Source organism: Leucoraja erinacea, chromosome 16 (assembly GCF_028641065.1).
Source record: "Leucoraja erinacea ecotype New England chromosome 16, Leri_hhj_1, whole genome shotgun sequence".
In the NCBI taxonomy this organism is placed as follows: Eukaryota; Metazoa; Chordata; class Chondrichthyes; order Rajiformes; family Rajidae; genus Leucoraja; species Leucoraja erinaceus.
In genome coordinates, this window is record NC_073392.1 from 30,079,554 (window position 1) to 30,101,607 (window position 22,054).

The 22,054-nt window shown below is 45.6% G+C and overlaps 1 protein-coding gene across 1 annotated transcript in view; it reads right to left on the minus strand.

Annotated features, from left to right (window-relative positions):
• Positions 1–22,054, minus strand: part of LOC129704922 (ubiquitin-like modifier-activating enzyme 1) — a 222,492-nt gene that overhangs the window by 157,993 nt on the left and 42,445 nt on the right. The window contains exons 15-16 of the mRNA XM_055648331.1: positions 19,587–19,752; positions 13,143–13,339 (exon numbers count right to left, since the gene is read on the minus strand). Of these exons, the coding sequence (XP_055504306.1) occupies positions 13,143–13,339; positions 19,587–19,752 (363 nt within the window). The remainder of the gene's footprint in view (positions 1–13,142; positions 13,340–19,586; positions 19,753–22,054) is intronic.

The following is a 22,054-nucleotide window of genomic DNA, read 5'->3' on the forward strand; positions in this document are numbered from 1 at the left end:
CTAGCCTTTCCTCATCTGCTTCTGCAACTCCTCATCCCTAACTTTGTTATAGACTTGGTTATTCCAACACACTTCCTTCTACCTCTTTGGAGACATTCAAACTATCTTTAACTAAACTTTACTGGACTTTATCTTGCACTAAAAATTATTCCCTCTCTCATGTATCTGAATACTGTGGACGGCTTGATTGTAATCATGTATAATCTATTCGCTGACTGGATAGCATGCATTGTACCTCAGTAGACATGACAATAATGAACTAAACCAAACTAAACTAAATCTGACTTGCTTCTTGTAGCATGCTCATCTTTTAATTATTCTCTATGAATTGGTTGTAAAATCTAAAACAAACGGAAACGTGGGAAGTTTGCTACTTTTTCAATCAAATATCATTCATTCTACTTACACTGAGACTATTTTAACTTTACCGCTGCGCCACCGTGCCGCTCCCCCCCCCCCCCCCCCCCCAAAAGCTGCCGAACATGAACATGACCAGTGGATAAGCTCACCTCATTATTCAGCCCCACTTATCGAGTCTTCTATATATCAAACCCATGAGATGTTTATGCTGAACCACTACCTGCTTATGGAGCAGTGTAGTGGCAGAAAGGGCTATACAATTATAATAACCAAGGGTGGCCGACAGGTTTGTAGGGTAGATTCCACACAAAAAAGCTGGAGAAACTCAGCGGGTGCAGCAGCATCTATGGAATCTTTGTGTACCTTCGATTTTCCAGCATCTGCAGTTCCTTCTTAAACAAAAAGGTTTGTAGGGAATATGGTTTAGTAAAATTATCCCGTGTGCGTAGAATTAGTGCACTCCACACCCTGTCACAGACAGCTGCGATGTTGCTTGTTTCATTCAGTTAGATTTAGAGATACAGCATGGAAACAGACCCTTTGGTCTATCGACTCCATGCCAACCATCGACCACTCGTTCTACATTGTCCCATTTTCGCACCCACTACATACTCTGGGCAACTTTTTTTCACAAGGACTATTTAACCTACAAACCCGTACATCTTTGGGATAGTCATAGAGACATCCAGCATGGAAACACGCCCTGCCAACTTGCACTAGCCCCACTAGTCTCACCTGGATATTTTTACGGCAGAGATTGATAGATTTTTTTATTAGTACGGGTGTCAGGAGTTATGGGGGAGAAGGCAGGAAAATGGCGTTGGGAGGGAACGATAGATCAGCGATGATTGAATGGCGGAGTAGACTTGATGGGCCGAATGGCCTAATTCTCCTCCTTTCACATTAACTTACATTCTTCCAAATGTGAGATGAAATCAGAGCACCCAGAGGAAATCCATGTGGCTACAGGGACAATGCTTTCCTTTAAAAAAAGAGGTTGCTTTTCTCTGTGTAAAGGGCTGTCCTGTCCCACTTACGTGATTTTTTCGGCGACTGCCTGTACCCGTCATTAGTCGCAGCAGGTCGGCGAAACTTTTCAACACGTGGAAAATCCACCGGCTACCAGAAAAAGGTACGACTCTTTGGGCGACTACTCACGACACATGTCGCCAAAAAAATCGCAAAAGTGGGACAGTGCAGCAAGCTGACTGCAGTGCAAATGCAACTATCCTGATCGTTAAGGGTTAACACCTACCCTCGAGTGAAGTGAACAAGCTGAAACAAAGGCAATTGAGAAATATCATTCACAGCCCATTTCTGGCCAGTGGCCTGTGTTCCCTTTTGGGACAGCACACATCTACTGGACTCTAATGAGCAAATCTAGGAGAGATTAAACTTAGCATCAGCCATTAGGGAGGAGACAGGGGGCCCAATAGTCAAATGATGGAGTAGCAAGAGCCATATTGTTCCATTTAAAAATCTCAACAGTGCGATATATCTTTCTGCCGCAGAAACCCCAGAGGAATAGTACGCTTTAAAAGTTTTACGTGGAGAGGTGGAATGGGGGTTGCATGTGGAAAGGGAGAGAGAGGTGCCAGTTTTTTTTGTGTGTTGGATTTGAGTGCAGGCAAGGGAGACAGGAAATGAAATCAGACAATAACAAACACTGAGTGGTGCCTGGGAACAAGTATTGAAACAGCCAAGGCCAAATCAGATCTTAATACAACTCAGACCCAAGCCACCTGCCCCCCACAACAAATAAATCTGGTGCTGTTTAAAATATAGCAGGGAGAGCAGTTTTAATGAGCCCGTATTAACAGCTGTACAGGCACAAAGATTTACTAATGCTGTCTCATCCAGGTGTGCTCACAAGCAATTCTGACCCCCCACCCACCCCACCCCCCCAACCCAATGTACGCTGAAATAAACAAACTTGCGCTGACATTTTGCATGTGAGAAAATCCCTTTCCAAAACTCCGATGAAAAGCCGAACTGAAAACGGTCTCAGTACAGTTGTCCACTAATCCCTGACCACCAGACAACATCAAACCCACTTCCATTCAGAGAATATGTGCAGCAGAAGATTGCTCAACAGAACACCTGAACGACACGTGTTGGATGGAGCTACAGATGCTGGTTCACACCAAAGATAGACATGAAAAGCTGGAGTAACTCAGCGGGAGAGGCAGCATTTCCGGTGAGAAGGAATCGGTGTCGAGACCCGCCAGCATTTTGTTTATCTTCAACACCTGAAGGACAAGTTGCTTTAGCTGTTGTTCAGCCCATTTCTCCATTTTGTCATCAGAGAGGCTGCACGGCTGATAGAGCTGCTCCCTCACCGCACCACAGACCCGGGTTTCATCCTGACCTCGGGCGCTGTCTGCGCTGAGTTTGCACGTTCTCCCCGAGGCTGCGTGGGTTTCATCCGGGTGCCCTGGTTTCCTCCCACATCCCAAGGACGTGTGTGTTTGCAGGATAATTGGCCTCTGTAAATTGCCCCTACTGTGTGGTAAGTGGATGCAAAAGCGGAATAACTGGGAACTAGTTTTTTATCCTTTTTTTATTAACTACACTGAATGGAAACTGATCGAGTAACGTTTTTTCGTTTCCTCTGTGTATGCAAGTACTCAGTGAAAATGATAGTAAATAAATACTGAATACTAGCGCGAATGGACTTGGTTGGCAGAATGTAGTTCACAGTATTTCAGTCCAAAGTCCGCAATAGGGTAGAGGTGGATCAGACAGTACCCTATTTTGTGGAAGGACTGCTGAGAAGCTTGATAATTGAGGGGAAGAAGCCGCTCCTGAGTCTGGTGGCGTGTAATTTCAAGCTTCTGTACCTTTTGCCAAACGGGAGCAGCGACAAGAAAGAACGACCGGAATGAGACGAGTTTTGAAGGGCCCGTTACCATGTATCTCTAAACTAAACATCTCTTCAGTCTTCTCTGGAATGAACTGTACTGGCCACACACAAGGTGAATTTGGTACCATCCTCGAGTTTCCATGTTGCTCTATCTCTGTCTCCATCCAAATCCTTGATATATGAAGTGAACAGGAACTTGTCCCAGAACTGACCCTGTGTGAAATCTATTCCAACTGTCACCCTGAAAAATTGTACTCTGTTCCTGCTCTTTTTCTTTGCATAAACTTTTAATCAAATTTGATATCCTCCCTTGAATTCAACATCATTTAACATGGTTCAGCAATCTGCCTTATGGCACCTTGTCAATAATTGCTGAAAGTAAAATATAAGTCAATCTTGGTTAATGTAGCCACTATAAGATCATTTATTCCCTCTATCATGTATCTGTACACTGTGGATGGCTCGATTGTAATCACGTATGGTCTTTCTGCTGACTGGTTAGCACGCAACAACAGCTTTTCACTGTACCTCGGTGCACATGACAATAAACAAAACTAAACTAAACTATCCCGACTTAAAACCCCACCAGAGAAAGAAATTTGCCCTATTTACCCAGTCAGTTCATATGTGGCCTCAGATCCACTAATGTGGTTGACTGTTAAACAAACAACAAACTGCCGGAGGAACTCAGCAGGTGAGGTAGCATCTGTGGAGGGAAATGGATAGACAACTTTTTGGGCCGGGACCCTTTAGTTTAGTTTAGACATACAAACTTTTGTTGCGTGCTAACCAGTCAGCAGAAAGACTATACATGATTACAATTGAGCCATTCGCAGTGCACAGATACACGATAAAGGGAATAGATGGTCTTATAATGGCTCCATTGACCAAGACTGACTTTTATTTTACTTTCAGAAATTATTTACAGCGTGAAAATAGGCCCTTTGGCCCACTGAGTCCACGCCGACCAACCACCACACACACGTGCACTAGTTCTGTCCTACAAACTAGGGCCAATTTTAGTTTTACAGAAGCTAATTAACCTGCACGTCTTTGGATCGTTGGAGGAAACTGGAGCACCTGCAGAAAACCCACGCGATAACGGGGAGAACATACAAACTCCCTTACAGTCAGCATCCGTCGTCAGGATCGAACCCGGGTCTCTTGAGGCTGTAAGGCAGCAACTCTACCACTGCGCCACCCCGTTCCTCAGTTAAGTTCATAAGTTGTAGGAACAGAATTAGGCCATTTGGCCCATCAAGTCCACTCCGCCATTCATCATGGCTGATCTATTTTTCCCTCTCAACCCCATACTTCTGCCTTTCTCCCCGAAACCTCTGACACCCATACTAATCAAGAATCTGACAATCTCCACCTTAAAAATATCAGTTGACGGCCTCCACAGCCTTTTGTTAATATAGAAACATAGAAAATAGGTGCAGGAGGAGGCCGAGGGCCAATAAGGGCTGGACAATAAACAGCGACAATAACAACATTCCAAGAATGATAAAAGTCCACGTATAATGCTTCCACTTCTCCACTGTCTTTCAACGATTAACTCAATACTAAGCATTTATTTCCTAATCTGGAAAGACAGCTATTCACCGTGACTGAAAATGATTCAGCCATGGTATCTTAAGTTAGCTCTTACTTCTCCGTGGACAATACACTGGTCATTTTCAAGTGTCCTAGTATTAGAAGCAGAGTGCATTACACAATAGATGGCAAAACGATGGCAAATGGACAAATGCTAGGTTATCAGTTTTAAACCTTAAAAAGTGTTTAAAAATAGTGAAGCAGCAGCTATCTAAAGAGGCATAGAATTCCATGCAGATCAACTATTAAAGTGTCGTGGACAGGAAGTAATCAAAAAAGATAATGGCTAACACATCTTACCATTTATACTGAAGTATAAGGGAATAGAAAGAACGTTACAGCTGCACATAGTCCCTGTTTACAGCAGAGCCGTGAGCATTCATGGATGATGCGCCCTTGGACTTGGGGGAGTAGGATATCAAGGGTTACGTTTTGAGGAGACATTATGCAAACTGAGATTGTATGTTCTGTAATTTAATAGCAAGGGAGCGATTTGAGCAAGGTTTTGAAGATACTGAATGAAAATGTTTGAGATGTGTTTGCGGTGTGTGTTTGCGGTGCGTATATATATATATATATATATATGGCGCGGCTTCAAATCGGCTGGCGGGGGCTTCAACATCAGGAGCCTCGATCGCCTCGATGCAGCAGTTTGATTTTAAGCCTTGCCGGGCGATGAAAGGCCTCGCGAACGGGCCGATTCAGCCCTTAGAAAGCAACTGATACCCTCTTGAATTTTTCAAAAGCTACAATGTGATAAATAACACTTAAACAAATAAAACTGAAGCAAATAAAGGCAAACCGGAAGAACCAACCTTGGAGGGGGGGGGGGGGGGGGGGGGGGGGGGGGGGGGGGGGGAGGAGAGAGAGAGAGAGAGAGAGAGAGAGAGAGAGAGAGAGAGAGATGGGAAAACAATAGTAAATAACGTGAGTGACCGTGAATGAGGGACTTGCGTGCAAGCCAGCCAGGAAACCCGTTCAACCGGAGCCCTTAACGACCTGACCCATTTAAATCCAAAACCCGTTTAAATCTTTCCCATCCACCTATACATCCAAGTAGTTCAAATGGTAATTCTACCTGCATCAGACCCACATCGGAGAGGGAGGGGGTAGAGTTTGAGGGGTGGGGGGGACGGTGGAGGCGCACGTCGTCACAGGGGAGGGCTGGTTCCCGAACGCAATACTCCCTCGCTCCCGGCTCCATTTTACCGTTAGCGAGAAGATGTGATTATACACAAACGCACAAATCAATAAATACACATACTAGATCAGACTTTTAGTAGGTATATGATGATATGGAAATGGATATCAGAAGCCTAGAAACAATGAACTGCAGATGCTAGTTTACAAAAGTAGACACAAAGTGCTGGAGTAACGCAACATATCAGGCAGCATCTCCGGATTATATGGTTAGGTGATAATTCCATTTGAGACCCATCTTCAGACATATCACAAGCCTGAATGTTCAACCCTGACCTCTATAGTTCTGTTGTAAATTAGCTTATAAATATTTCCTTGTGAGGATTAAAGGTCTTCTGGAGGCTTGGATGACAAACTACACTGAAGGTATTTTTGTGAGACCATTTAGTCTTGTCTGACCCCAGTCTTGAAACCGCCGCACTCAGGTGGCATCTGACTGTCTCCATGTCCTTACTGCCGGCAGTACATGGAGCAAACTACGAGTGGCTTGGCAGCAAGACCACATTGTGCTGTTGTTACTGCTTGTGTTTGTTCCTCAAGAATGAGAAACAGGCCAAAGAATCCAGCGGGAATGGCAGGCATTTCCGTTCACACAAACAATGACTGAATTTACTAAATTTTTCTGGGAAGGTTCTGAAGCTGCATCAGTTTCTGGAATAGACCCTTTAAATACAATTTCAAATTCCTCCAACTACATCGACTCGGGGGGCCTTGTTTTTGTCTTTGCACTGTTACTGTTTGTTTAGTTTAGCGACCAGAACTGTACACAATTCTGCAAATGGGGCCGAGCCAAAGTCCCATAAAGCTGCAACATGACTTCCTGACTCAAGCCCTGACCAATAGTTTCTTAAGGTTAATTGAAGCAAGGCTTGAAACTCAGACCTCTGCCTCCAGAGGTGAAGCCAAGTTGAGAAGTAGAGAAAGGGCACAAAGTAGCAGATCACCCAGTAACTGAACGGGAAAAGTTGCACTGCAGAGTCCGAGCAGTCTCTGACAGTGGGTCACATTTACCCAAGTGAACCATGAAAACTTTACATTTTCAAATTTTCCATCTTTCCTTTCAATATGGGCGGCATAGGGGTGGAGTTGCTGCTTTACAGCGCCAGAGACCAGGTTAGATCCTGACTACGGGTTCTGTCTGTACGGAGTTTGTACGTTATCCTCGCGACCGTGTGGGGTTACTCCAGGTGCTCAGGTTTCGTACCAAACTCCAAAGACGTGCAGGCTTGCAGGTTAATTGGCTCCTGTAAATTGTTCGGAGTATGTAGGGCTGAACTAGAGTACGGGTGGTCGCTGGTCAGCACGGACTTGGATGGCCGAAGGGCCTGTTTCCACACTGTAATACTAGAAACACTAAAACTACAAAAAAAAATCTATCAAACTTGGCCCAAAAGCTTACGACAGTATGTGATTCTGGCATTTCAGCTTCTCTTCAGCCAAGTTAAGAGGACCTCACTGGAATTTCTAGTTCCCTTTTGATTCTCCTTAACCCCAGCTCCTCAGCAATATATTATGTTTAGTTTAGTTTAGAGCTGTGGAAGGTGGAAACAGGCATCTTTGGCCCACTGAGTCCCTGCCGACCAGCAATCCCCGTACACTAGCACTATCCTACACACTAGGGTCAATCTACAATTTTATCGAAGACAATTAACCAACAAACCTGCACATCTTTGAAGTGTGGGTGGAAACTGGAGCACCCGGAGGAAACCCACGCAGATCACGGGGAGGATGTACAAACTCTGTACAGGCAGCACCCATAGTCAGGATCGGAACTGGGTCTCTGGCGCTGTAAGGCAGCAACTCTACTGCTGTGCCACTGTGCCGCTCTTACTCTAGTAGTACCCCCTATCCCCTTGTTCTTTCCTGTGTCCTCTCTCCCACTCTGGCATGCTGCCACTTCGCACAACAACTCCCACCTGGCAGGTCACAGGGAGCACATACTGTGCCACACTTATCGCCTGTGCAAGAACCTGCATCTGCAGTTCCTTAACTTGCTAGGCTTTGTCCCGTCCCTCACCTCTGTTTTTCAACTATCTCCCACTGACTCCAAACAGACTGAAGGGTCCCGACCCAGAACGTCGTCTGTCCATTCCCTCCACAGATGCTGCCTGATCCGCTGAGTTACTCAGCATTTTGTGCTTAGCTCACGATTCCAGCATTCTCAGTTTCTCATGTATAACACTGCTGACTTTGGAGTGAACATTAGCCCCTCATCCTCTTGCACTGCAAGGAATAGACTCCCAGCCTGCTCAACCTTTCCCTATAGCTCAGACTTGCGAGCCCTGGCAACATCCTCGTAAATCTTCTCTGTACCCTTTTTCCAACTTGACAACATCTTTCCTGTAACAAGGTGCCCAGAACAGAACACAATACTCTAAATGCGGCCTCACCAACGTCTTACACCAACTGCAACATGACCTCTCAACTTCCATGCTCATTATTGAAGGAAAAATGTGTTAAAACATCACGCCATGTTATTCATTCCAGGACCAGTTCGCCTTGCAAACCATTCTCGAGCGGCACATTCCACTACAATCTGCCGAGCCACACAGAGTGTAAGCGTCACAGCTTCTAAAACAAATATCAGCTTTCACATGATTCTGAAACATCCATTGACTGGGGACTTGGAAAACACGATTGTTTTCCCAAATTGCACAAAATGTGTTGCGGTCACTAAGGTCTGATATGAGATCTCGGAGGGGTGATATCTACCCCATCTCCCCTCCCCCTCCACCACTGCAAAGGCTATTCAGGCTGACTCGCCGCAGACTGCAGTTCTACAGAGATTACACTCCTGTAGTTTAAGTGTCTGCATTGAGAGGTTGTGTGTGATTTTTGGTGCAGTGTTAACTCATTTATTCTAAACAAGCCGACCATCAATAATGCGTGCACAAAAGGAATTTTTACCTGGGCTTAAATACCCCAGTGCATCTGCGGTTGATTAGGTGCTTGCTCCCTTCTCTAGAGTTGGTCAGCTCGATGGTACGAACATTGAGAAAAAATAAAAGACACAAATTGCTTGAGTAACTCAATGGGTCAGACAGCATGTCTGGAGAACATGGCTAGATGATGTTTTGTGTCAGGACCCTTCCTCAGACTGATTGGAGGAGGGAGGGTGGAAGAACGCGGGGTGTGCTACACAAATGGACACAAAGTGTCGGAGTAACTCAATGGGTCAGGCAGCTTGGATAGGCGACTTTTCAGGTCGGGAGCCTTCTTCATAAATTTCTCCATCAAACTTCTCCATACATGTTACTTGGGTCGACGCATATCTTCAGACTGGATAGGTGACGTTTCGGGTGGGGATCCTTCCTCAGATTGTGTGAACATTGAGATAACACTTTTGGGCTGAATAGCCTGTTTTGATGCCGTCTCTCTCTATGACTTTAAACATAATATTAAGCATGCATCCATTGCTCACAGTGGCTCAGCCGGTAGAGCTGTTGCCTCACAGCACCCAGAGACCCAGGTTCAATTCTGCCATTGCGTGCTGTTTACATGGAGTTTGCACGTTCCCCCTGTGACCACGTGAGTTTCCTCGGGGTGCTCCGGTATCCTCCCACATCCCAAAGACATGCAGGTTTGCAGGTTAATTGGCCTCTGTAAAATTGTCCCTTGTGAGCAGGGAGTGGATGAGAAAGTTGGATAACATGGATCTAGTGTCAACGGGTGATCGATGGTCGTCGTTCACTGGGTGGGTTGGCAGCACTGTGTCCACGCTGTATCTCTAAACTAAATGAAACTAAACGTTGTACTCCAACTTGTTTACATATAGAAGGAAAAGTGTTCGCTAAAGACATTTTACCTGCATTATCTGCTCCTTTAATCAGACATATTTTGGAGAGACAGACATCAGTGAATGTCCCTTGAATGGAAATGCCTGTTTGGAAGTGAAGGCCCACTCCCCCTCTAACTTCAGACAGCACTCTTGTGATTTGTATTTTCACTCTGGGTTTACCTTGGAGTCTGTCATTTTAAGGACTTGTTTGTCGAAGCTCGGAGACAACGGTGTGCTTCACTGAGAACTCCAGTGTTTCTGGGTCACTGATGGCATCGTAGCGGGAGAGAGTGCTCCTTCACAACCGAGACCCTTACACACCACCATGGTTGGCCGGCCTCATAGACAAGTCATTCATTCTGTTTCTAACTCAGTCGCCCGCATTTATTTATAGATGGCGAGACTGTGGGGACAGATTGACACAGTCTGGATCTTAAAGAGGGGAGGAAATGATAGTCAAGTAAAATGTATGGAGAAGTTTATGGAGAGGAAGGGTCCCGACCTGAAATGTTGCCAATCCATGTTCACCAGAGATGTTGCCTGACCTGCTGAGTTATTGCAGCTCTTTGTGTCCTTTTGTGTAGCTCTCTCAGCTTTCTTTCACCCTCCTGCAATCAGTCTGAAGAAGGGTCCTGACATGAAACGTCACCTATGCATGTTCTCCAGAGATGCTGCCTGAGGGGCTGAGTTACTCCAGCACTTTGTGTCTTTTGTTCCAAGATTTCAGCTGCTGCAGTTCCTTATGTCTAAAATTTATGGACTACACGAGACACGCCTTAGAACGAAACCTTTTAGCCACAATGAATGGGACTACCCTTATACTGTGAATCGGACTGTACTTAAAAACAGACCCAGAAAGGCTCAAGTGTGGAATACAGCATCTTTAGAGATTCTGTATCTTTTCATATCGCTAGTTTCCCTCTCCCCTGACTCTCAGTCTGAAGAAGAGTCTCGACCTGAAACATTACCTATTCCTTTTATCTAAGTGCTAAGAAGGAAGGAAGTGCAGATGCTGGTTTACACCGAAGATAGACGCAAAATGCTGGAGTAACTCAACGGGACAGGCAGCATCTCTGGATGGAAGGAATGGGTGATATTTTGGGTCAAGACCCTTCTTCAATCTAGTCAGGGGAAAGGGAAACGAGAGATATATAAAAGAAATGAGAGGTATAGAAGAAATTAATGAAAGAATGAAAGATAAAGGAAACAGGCCATTGTTAGCCGTTTGCGAGGTGAGAACAGAAACCTGGAATCTGGGAGGAAACTGGAGCACCTGGTGGAAACTCACCCAGTGTGCAGATTCCACAGCACTAGAATCATAACGTCACACAGCACCAAAATCAGGATTGAACCTGGATCTCTGGAGCCAAGTGTTAGCAGCGCTACCAGCTGTACCACTGTGCTGCTGAAAATGATAGTATTTGTAGTCGTATCTGCTGACTTTGATGACATACCCACTCAAGGTTTAATAGCCTTGTGTCCCAGCATCATTTTACTTTTAGAGATACAGCATGGAATCAGGCCCTTTGGCTCAGCGAGTTCACAATGACCATTGGTCACCTGTTCACGCTAGTTCTATGTTATCCCATAGTAGTATCCACTCCCTACACATTGGGGGTAACTTGCGTAGGGCCAACTAACCAACAAATCTGCACGTTTCTGGGATGTGGGAGTAAACCTGGAGGAAACCCATGTGGTCCGCGGGGAGAAGGTGCAAACTCCACGCAGACAGCATTGGAGGTTTGGATCAAACTGGGGTCTCTGGCACTGTGAGGCAGTGGCTCTACCAATGTGTCGCCCTAATGATCAGTTAGCATATGAATAATGAATACCCCAAAATGTTATTCCCTGGCATCTCAGTACTCTTCAGACATCCTATTTACATTGCGTGTGTCTGCCTGGAAACTTACTTCTTCACTTCAAATTCTCGGCCCCCTCATCAGCATCCTCCTCCTTCCCACTGAATACCGAACATTGATTGGCCCCGTGAGACCCCCGGCCTTTCTCCCGAATGATCCCCTCTCCTGACCTGAACTTCCGATACTCCTTGCCCCTTTCTACATTCTCGACACTGACTTGCAAGAACATTTACCCAACGATTAATCAGCGTGATTTGCAATTACTGGATCCGACAGGACATGGGGTACGTTTAGGGAAACTAAACATATTCATTTTCAGCCGGTTCCTAATTTAGTTCCGGCCATTCAGTTTTGAAATGTCTGCTAAGCACCCAAAGGAAAAACACAATGAACAAGAACATCTGTGATTCTAATTTGATCCCACATATCCCACCCTGTTTCTTTCATAACATTATAACCTGGCCTTCCTAGATCTAGATTCCCTGACGCGATCACAGGAGCAGTTTGTATTTACAGGAATATAAGTAATCAAAGCTGTTTAGGGCATCCTCTCCATGTCCTCCCCACCATGGGCCGAAGGGCCTGTTTCCATGGTGTACCCTTCAATCAAAACACACACCTGTATTGCCTATTGACTGTATTGAGGAGCCATCCTTCTTTCTCCAATTAACCACACACGTAGTTGTGTTAAAACTATTTTCATAATGGCATACATATAATTACTGTAAACAAAACCCTGCAGCAATCTCTTCAACACTCTCTTGAACTTCTGCAGGTGTATAGAAGAGAGCATATTGACTGGTTGCAGGAAGGCCTGGTTCGGCATCGTGAACCCCCAGGAACAAAGAAGATTGCAAAAAGTGGTGAACGCTGCCCAGTCCATCGCGGGTACCGACCCTCCCCACCATCAAAGGCATCATCCACAAGAGGCGCTGCCTCAAGGGCAGCCAGCATCATCAGACACCCACAAACACCCTGGCCACTTTCTCATTTCATTCCTGCCACCGGGAAGAAGGTACAGTAGCCTGAAAACTGTAACATCCAGGTTCAGGAACAGCTTCTTCCCTACAACTATTAGGCTATTAAACACTACAAATAAGTTCGAAACGATATAGACTTGGGGCATTGCTTTTGACTTTGTACTATTATTTGTTTATTTGTCTGCTTGTTTTTTATGAAAATATATTTCATATATTATACACACACACACACACACACATATGAAAAACATATTACGTATATATTTATACAATATGAAAAAATATATTTTCATATGGTAATTAAAAAAATGTATAGATACTGAATATTTTTGTTTATCGTGGTGTTTACAAAGGTACATATACTGTTGTGTTGCTACAAGTAAGAATTTAATTGTTCTGTTTTGGGACATAGGACAGTATAACACTTGACTTCAATCTGGAGCAGTTTAGGTGCAGGATCCAGAATTCCCAATCAATAGAATGATAAATATTTGGTTTATAATTACCTGCAATGTGTGCTCAATGGCGTTGGGGAAATTCTTCAAGGTGCAGATGGGTATCGATGTCTGGGTTGGATCCTGAACGGTTCCATAGGATTCGGTCATGTGAGGTATGATGACCTGGACATTTGCCTTTGTGCCCAGAGTGCCCGATTCCAGCAGAGGTTTCTGATACAGCACACACTGGCCATCCACGTATTGTCCTGCAAGCAAGTCGCCATGGTTACACGCAATGTTGACAGGGCAGGAGCATATTTTGATCCCAGCCTGTGCCTCGTGGTCACCGATACCGATCTCCCTCAGACGCATTACATAACTGCTTCAATGCAGTTTCTTCCCAGCTGTTATCATGCAACTGAACAGTCCTCTCACCAGCTAGAGTGCTGACCTCCCATCAAACTCACTGGAGACTTGTGAACTATCTTTACTCGGACTTTATCTTGCACTAAATGTTGTATCTTTTTTCCTTCATATGCACACTGTGGACGGCTTGATTGTAATCACGTATAGTCTTTTCTTTGACTGGATAGCATGCAAGCACAAACTTTTCACTGTACCTCGGTACACATGACAATAATAAACCAAACTAAACTGGATTAAAACCAGGCCTGAGGAAGTTGGATCTGAGGCTCTGACTGTGGTTCCCTTGGTCTTTTCGCTAGGAGTAGGCTAATAGATCTCCTCAAGCGAGATTAGGGCTGATCTTATTCTGGGCTCCATTCCAGGACCTTACCTCGGTAACCTATCACCCCTTTCCTTATCAATATGGTATAGATACACTTGCCTTAAAAATATTAAGACACAGCTTCCCAGCAAAAACAATCTATTGCACTAGGAGGAGCTGTTTCCATAGACACAGAACAGTAGAGCCCAGGAAAAGGCCGTTCAGCACACAACGTCTGTGTCAAATGTGATGCCAGGCCAAGCCAATGTTATCAGCCTGCACATGATCCATATACCTCCATTTCCTGCATATCCATAGATTCACAACCATCCAAGAGAAGAAAAATACACCTCAACTCCGTCTGACGTGGATGACCCCTATTTTAGGCCGGAGAGATTTAGCACGGAAACAGGCCCTTCGGCCCACTGAGTCCACGCCGACCAGCGATCATCCCGTACACTAGCACTATCCCACGCACTAGGGACAATTTACAATTAACAGAAGCCAATTAACCTACTAACCCGTATGTCTTTGGAGTGTGGGAGGAAACCAGAGCACCCAGAGAAAACCACACGGTCACGGGGAGAACAAACAAACTCCATACAAACAGCACCCATGGTCAGGATCAAACGTTGGTCTCAAGCGCTGCAAGACAGCAACTCTACCGCGACGTCACCGTGCCGTCCAATGAAACAAAAGGAAATTGCGGGAGTCGGGGTGATACGTAATAAACTATCGTGAGTGAACTTGCAGAGTGCAGTTGGAAAGTTCATGACAACCCGTGCCACAGTTCACCAATCTCACGCAAAGACCTCGTTGTGACCCTGCCCGGAAGCATAGCTCTCCCATTTACCCATGGGAATAAAGAGGATTATTATTCCTTAAATGCTTTAATTAATGGAGAGACAAGATTGCCATGAGGTTTAAACCAGTGAATAAGTCAAAAGGAAAAAAAAGTTTAAAAACAGACAGAGTGCTTCTCTGATACGGTCCCATGACCTGTACAGATTTATGGGGCAACGAACAGTCTCTTTTGCTATTGATCCCAGGCAAGGTTTTCTCCAGATGTATTCTGCAATCCTAGCTAGCTGCATCACCTGACACCATCTGACTCCGCTTCAACTTTGCTCTGTCCATTGAAGATCCCCATCTCTGGTCATTTACATTGTCCTCTTAAACCTCCAATTGTCCTGCCTTTGGTTTCCATTTCATGTCCATCAATTAACACCTCTCTGAGCTCCAACACCGATGTCCTTGCCTGGGAGAAGGCCTTCCTAATCCTCATCCTACAAACCTGGACGTCTTTGGAGTGTGGGAGGAAACCGAAGATCTCAGACAAAACCCACGCAGGCTACGGGGAGAACGTACAAACTTCGTACAGCCAGCACTCGTAGTCAAAATCGAACTTGAGTCTCTGGCGCTGTGAGGCATTAGCTCTACCGTTACGCCGCCATGCCGCCATAAACCTATCTTCTCGGGAAGACTAGTACTAGAAGACTCGGGTATACACTCTGAATGGTGAGTATTGTAGAAAACAAGAACCTTGTGTACAAAGATCTCTCTGAACGTGGCAGCTTAGGGTTGGTTCAGTTTTGATCACCCTGCGACCGGGCGGATATCGTTAAGTTGCATAGAGTGCAGTGAAGATTTATGGGGATGTTGCCAGGACCCGAGCTATAGGGAGAGGTCGGGCAGACTGGCACTTTATTCCTAGGAGCGAATGCAATCTTTTACCCAGAATTAGGGGAATCGAGAATTAAAGGTCATTGGTTTAAGGTGGGAGGGGCAAGATTTTAATTAAAAGGAACTACAGATGCTGGATTATACCAAAGATAGACACAAAATGCTGGAATAACAGCAGGGGGCAGGCAGCATCTCTGGAGAAAGTGGATAGGTGACGTTTCAGGTCGAGTCTGAAGAAGAGTCCCAACCCAAAATGCCACCTGTTCATATTCTCCAGAGATGGGGCTATCTTTGGGGCTATCTTTTATTTCCATAGAAAGCATTTTATTGGGATGCATCACAGCATTGGTTTGGGAACAGCTCCACCCAAGACCGCAAGAAATTGCAGAGAATTGTGGATGCAGCCCAGACCATCACACAAACCTCCCTTCCATTGCATCCATCTATACCTCACACTGCCTCGGCAAGGCCACCAGCATAATCAAGGACCAGTCTCACCCCGGTCACTCCCTCTACCCCCCTCTCCCATCAGGCAAGAGGCACAGAAGTGTGAAACTGCACACCTCCAGATTCAAGGACAGCGTCTACCCAGCTGCTATCAGGCAACTGAACCATTCTACCAACAACTAGAGAGCAGTCCTGAGCTACTATCTACCTCATTGGAGACCCTGGGACTATCTTTTATGTGATTTACCAGACTTTATCTTGCACTAATCATTATTCACATTATTCCCTTCATCATTTATTTGTACAGTGTGTGGCTCGATTGTAATCGTGCATTGTCTTTCCTTGGCCTGGTCAGCAAGCAATAAAAGCTTTTCACTGTACCTCGGTACACGTGACAATAAACTAAGCTCAAACTCCCCACAGCTCCCCGGCTTCACACCAATCTCAACACAAACAATCTCACATGGTCTCTTTCCCTCACTGTGATGTTACCCCAAAAGGACTCTGTCTTTAATGTTGATTTATTTTTGCACAGGAGTCTTTGCCTTCTTTGATACTTGCAGTCTGCCTGGGGGAGGAATTGGCTACATCCCAATGTCTGCACAGCAGTGGAAGTCCAGCTGTATTGTAAACTACTTATGAAGTGCCAACTGGTGCCAAGTACGAGAAGCTGCCTCTTTTGCTGTTGGGAACAAGGTTGGGATTATCAACCCAATTTAGGACTTTACACAGAAGACTCATTTAACTTGTGAGGTGACGACACACAATGTCAAAACTGGGCATAACTCCAAATGTATGTGGATCTTAAATAATCTTCCATTTACTGAGAGGAGACTTACACATCAGATACGAGCTCAGATTGTGAACAATTTCAGCACCCACTGGGAGTGAGAAAATACTTTTTAAAGGACTGTTTGCTGCCTCCAACTCTTCCAGCTTTTTCTCCCCACCCCCCCCCCCCCCCCCCCCCCCCCACCTCCCATTTGCCACAATCAGTCTCACGAAGGGTCCCGACCCAAAACGTCGCCTATCCTTGTTCTCCAGAGACAGACACAAAGTGTTGGAGTCAGGCAGCGGGTCAGGCAGCATCTCTGAAGAAAATGGATAGGTGACATTTCGTGTCAGGTCTCCTCCTTAGACTGAAGAAGCTTCCCAACCTGAAACGTCACCTATCCATTATCTCCAAAGTTGCTGCCTGACCATTGAGTTACACCAGCACTATGTCATGTTATAAGTGATAGGAGTAGAATTAGGACATTCGGCCCATCAAGTTTACTCTGCCATTCAATCATGGCTGATTTATCTATCCCTCCTAACCCCAATCTCCTGCCTTCTCCCCATAACCTCTGTCACCTGTACTAATTAAAAATCTATCTATCTCAGCCTTAAAAATATCCACTGACGGCCTCTGCAGTCTTGTGGCAAAGAATTCCATAGATTCGCCACCCTCTATCTACAGACATTTCTCCTCATCTCCTTCCTAAAATAACGTCCTCTAATTCTGAGGCTATGACCTCTGGCCCTAGACTCTCCCTTTAGTGGAAACATCCTCCCCACATCCAATCTATCCAAGCCTTTCACTATTCTGTACGTTTCAATGAGGTCCCCCCCTCATTCTTCTAAACACTAGCCCAGTGCCGACAAACGCTCATCATAAGTTAACCCACTAATTTCTGGGATCATTCTTGTAAACCTCCTCTGGACCCTCTGTAGAGCCAGTGCATCCTTCCTCAGATTTGCTGCCCAAAATTGCTCACAATATTCCAAATGCGGCCTTACCAGTGCCTTATAGAGCCTCAGCATTACATCCCTGTTTTTGTATACAAGCCCTCTTGAAATAAATGCTGGCATTGAGTTTGCTTTATTTACTACTTGCAGATTAACCTTTTGGGAATCCTGCACCAGGTCCCGTTGTACCTGATTTCTGGATTCTCTCCCCATTTAGAAAATAGCCTATGCCTTTATTCCTACGACCAAAATGCATGACTCCACACTTTGTTATACTATATTCCATCTGCCACTTCTCTGCCCACTCTCCCAACCTGTCCCTCCTGCAGAATCCCTACTTTCTCTCCACTACCTGCCATTCCACCTATTTTCGTATCATCCACAAATTTCACCACAACGTGAAGAGTCTGTGTCTTTGCTTGTGAGAGTTTGCTGACTCCTGCATTTCCTTCACAGTGACCACACACGTCAAAAACATTTCACAGACAGGGAAATTCATTGAGGAGGCACAAATTGCTGGATGAAAGGCAGTCATAGAGTCATACAGCATGGAAACAGGCCCTTCAGCCCGATATGCCCATGCTCAGTGGCGGACTGGCCAGGGTGTTAGCTTGCCCGATGAAGTGGGCCCCCTATATCAAGTGGGTCCCCTTTGTCTCCTGGCAACCAATATCTTTAGACCCAGTCCGCCACTGCCTTTGCTGACCAAGGCACCCCACCTACACTAGTCCCACTCACCTGCTTTGGCCCATAGATCCTCCTCCTCCTTTTTCCTTTCTTCTCCCCACACCCCCACCCCCCATCAGTCTGCAGAAGGGTTTCGGCCCGAAACGTTGCCCATTTCCTTCGCTCCATAGATGCTGCTGCACCCGCTGAGTTTCTCCAGCATTTTTGTGTACCTTCGATTTTCCAGCATCTGCAGTTCTTTCTTAAACACTTTGTCTACTCCACTGCGAAATCTCCTCAAGGTATGCCTACTTTGAAGAAGTTCTCCTCCTCTCTCCGGATACAATTTCACAACCTCCTAGGAACAGCACCTCATATTCCGCTTGGGGAGTCTGCATCCTGCGAGCATGAACATTGAATTCTCCCAATTTTGTTAGCCCTTGCTGTCTCCTCCCCTTCCTCAGCCCTCGGGCTCCTCCTCCTCCTTTTTCCTTTCTTCTCTCCCCCCCACCATCAGTCTGAAGAAGGGTTTCGGCCCGAAACGTTGCCTATTTCCTTCGCTCCATAGATGCTGCTGCACCCGCTGAGTTTCTTCAGCATTTTTGTGTACCTTCGATTTTCCAGCATCTGCAGTTCCTTCTTAATCCCTCTGTGCACTTTTCCTATCGGTGTACCTGTCCAAACGTATTTTAATTTCTGTTATAGTACCTGCCTCAACTACTCTGGCAACTCGTTTCACATGTTAGTTTTGTTTAATTTATTGTCACGTGTACTGAGGTAGAGTGAAAAACTATTGTTGTGCTAATTAGTCAGTAGAAAGACAATACATGATTACAACTGAGCCTTCCGCAGTGTACAGATACAAGATAAAGGGAATAACTTTAAGTGCAAGATAAGTAAAATCTGATTAAAGATAGTCCAAGGGCCTTTAATGAGGTAGATAGTAGCTCAGGACCACTCTCTAGTTGTTGATAGAATGGCTGAATTGCCTGATAACAGCCGAGAAGAAACTGTCCCTGAATCTGTATGTGTGTCTTTTCACACTTCTGTACCTTTTGCCCAATGGGAGAGGGGAACCTTCCGTTATGTAAAAAAAAGTTGCCCCTCTGGTTCCTATTGAAGCTTTCCCCTTTCACCTTAAACCTATGACTACTGGTTCTTGACTGTTCGTCAGTCAGAGATTAGTCTAATGGTGGACATTGCTGCTCCAACAGCAAGTGGGTGGGTTTGAACTGAAGGAGCATTCAGCCTGAAACACTCACGTGTGGGCACATTGTCCAAAGCGTTTGCCACCCCTGTCAGCTCCTTGTAGAAATCCTGGTTGTAGATGTTCTCCGTTTCTTCTCCCACCCGGTTCTGGTGAGCAATGACATTCATGAAGGGATTCATCTTCTTCACTGCTGCTGCTGCCGTCTCCGACTTCATTTTCTGTCCAGGTTTAAGACAAAACACAGAGACGGGATTATCCTGGAGGTCGTCTACAGTGGGACCAACTGAATGACGTGCGTTGGGAACCATGCTAACTAACACACCATCACGTACATGTAGAACCGTGCAGCGCAGAAACAGGACGTTCCGCCCACGATGTGCCAAACATGATGCCATGTTAAACTGATCTCTACTGCTTGCACATGATCCATATCCCTCCATTACATTTGCCTATCCAAAAACCTCTATTGTATCTGCCTCCTCCACAGGGGACCTGGCAGCACATTCCATGTCCCCACCATCCTCTGTGTAAAAAACTTGCTCTGGCACAGTAGTAGAGTTTTTGTCTCAAAATACCAGAGACCTGGGTTCGATCCCGACTACGTTTGCTGTCTGTACAGGGTTTGTACGTTCTCCCTGAGACCACGTGGGTTTTCTCCGGGTGCTCTGGTTTCCTCCCACAATCCAAAGACGTGCAGGTTTGTAGGTTAATTGGCTTTGTGAATTGCACCTCGTGTGGAGGATAGAACTAGAATACGGGGGTGATCGCCAGTCGGCCCGGACTCGATGGGCCGAAAGGCCTGTTTCAACACTTTATTTCTAAAACAAAAACATTTCCATTAAACTTTCCCCATCTTACCTTATACCTATGCCTTCTAACATTGGACATGTTCACCCTAGGGAAAAAGGTTCTGACTATCTACCCTATCTATGCCACTCATAATTTTATATGCTTCGATCGGGTCTTCCATCAACCTCCGGAGAAAACAATCTAAGTTTGTCCAAACTCTCCTTATAGTTAATACCATCCGATCCAGGCAGCATCCTGGTAAATCTCTGCTGCACTTTCTCTAAAGTCTCCACATCCTTCCTGTAATGAATGGGGTGACCTGAATTGGATTTAATATACGGCCAAATGTGGCCAAACCAAAGTACTATAAACCTTTATAGGTGCAGTTTTTTGTGCTGTATCTCTTAGTTTTATTATCATGTGTACCGAGGTACAGTGAAAATCTTTTTTGTTGCGTGCTACCAGTCAGCAGAAAGACTATACATGATTACAAAATGCTGGAGTAACTCAGCGGGTGAGGCAGCATCTCTAGAGAGAATGAATGGGTGACGTTTCAGGTCGAGACCCTTCGAAGAAGGGGCTCGACCTGAAACGTCGCCCATTCCTTCTCTCCAGAGATGCTGCCAGAATTTTGTGTCTACTTTGATTTAAACCAGCATCAACAGTTCTTTCTTACACATACATGATTACAATCCAGAGGTCCACAGTGGACAAGTACAGGAGAAAGGGAATAATTTGCAAGATAAAGTCCAGTAAGGTCTGATTAAAGATAGTCTGAGGGTCTCCAAGGAAGCAGATGGGAGCTCAGAACTGCTCTCTCGTTGATGATAGGATGGTTCAGTTGCCTGATAGCAGCTGGGAAGAAACTGTCCCTCAATTTGGAGGTGTGCGTTTCCACACTTCTGCACCTCTTGCTTGATGGGAGAGGGGAGAAGAGGGAGAGACTGGCCCTTGATTATGCTGGTGCCCTTGCCGAGGCAGCGTGAGGTGTAAGTGTAGTCGATGGGAGGGAGGTTGGTATGTGTGATGGCCTTTTTTTGATGAAGGAAGTTGCATTTTAAAGCAGGTCCCTGCAAGTCCACCCTCTGGTGCGGAGGGTGGAACAAATTCCTCACGGCCGCAGTGCAAGGGTCCATTGTTGACAAAGAGCTCGAGGCCATTGCCCCACGTAGGGTTAAAGCAGAGCAAGACACAGACCCGGCAAGCTGGGGAGGGGAGGGGGAACAATCGTCAGCAGAATGTCTGCACAACATGTGCCTTCAATCAACTTTCAATTAGATTTGGAGTTACAGTGAACAAAGCTGGAGAAAGAAAGAATTGGCAGCGACCAGGCCTGGCGAAGATACAGAGCTGGCTGGATAAGCGGCAAGGGATCAGTCCAACCCGGCGCCTGCTCGAGTCCTCCTCTGAGAGAGACGTGGAGCCCAATCCCCACAGGGTCACAGATGGTGCAGGGTACACGGCAGACCAAGTGAAGGAACATTCAACATAGAACAGTACAGCACAAGAACGGGCCCTTCTGCCCACCTTTAGTTTCCTTTATCTTGCATATTTATGGGTGCTAATTATAAAAGGACTGGGCAAGCTAGATGCAGGAAAAATGTTCCCAATGTTGGGCGAGTCCAGAACCAGGGGATACAGTCTTAGAATAAAGGGAAGGCCATTTAAGACTGAGGTGAGAAAAAACTTTTTCACCAAGAGAGTTGTGAATTTGTAGAATTCCCTGCCACA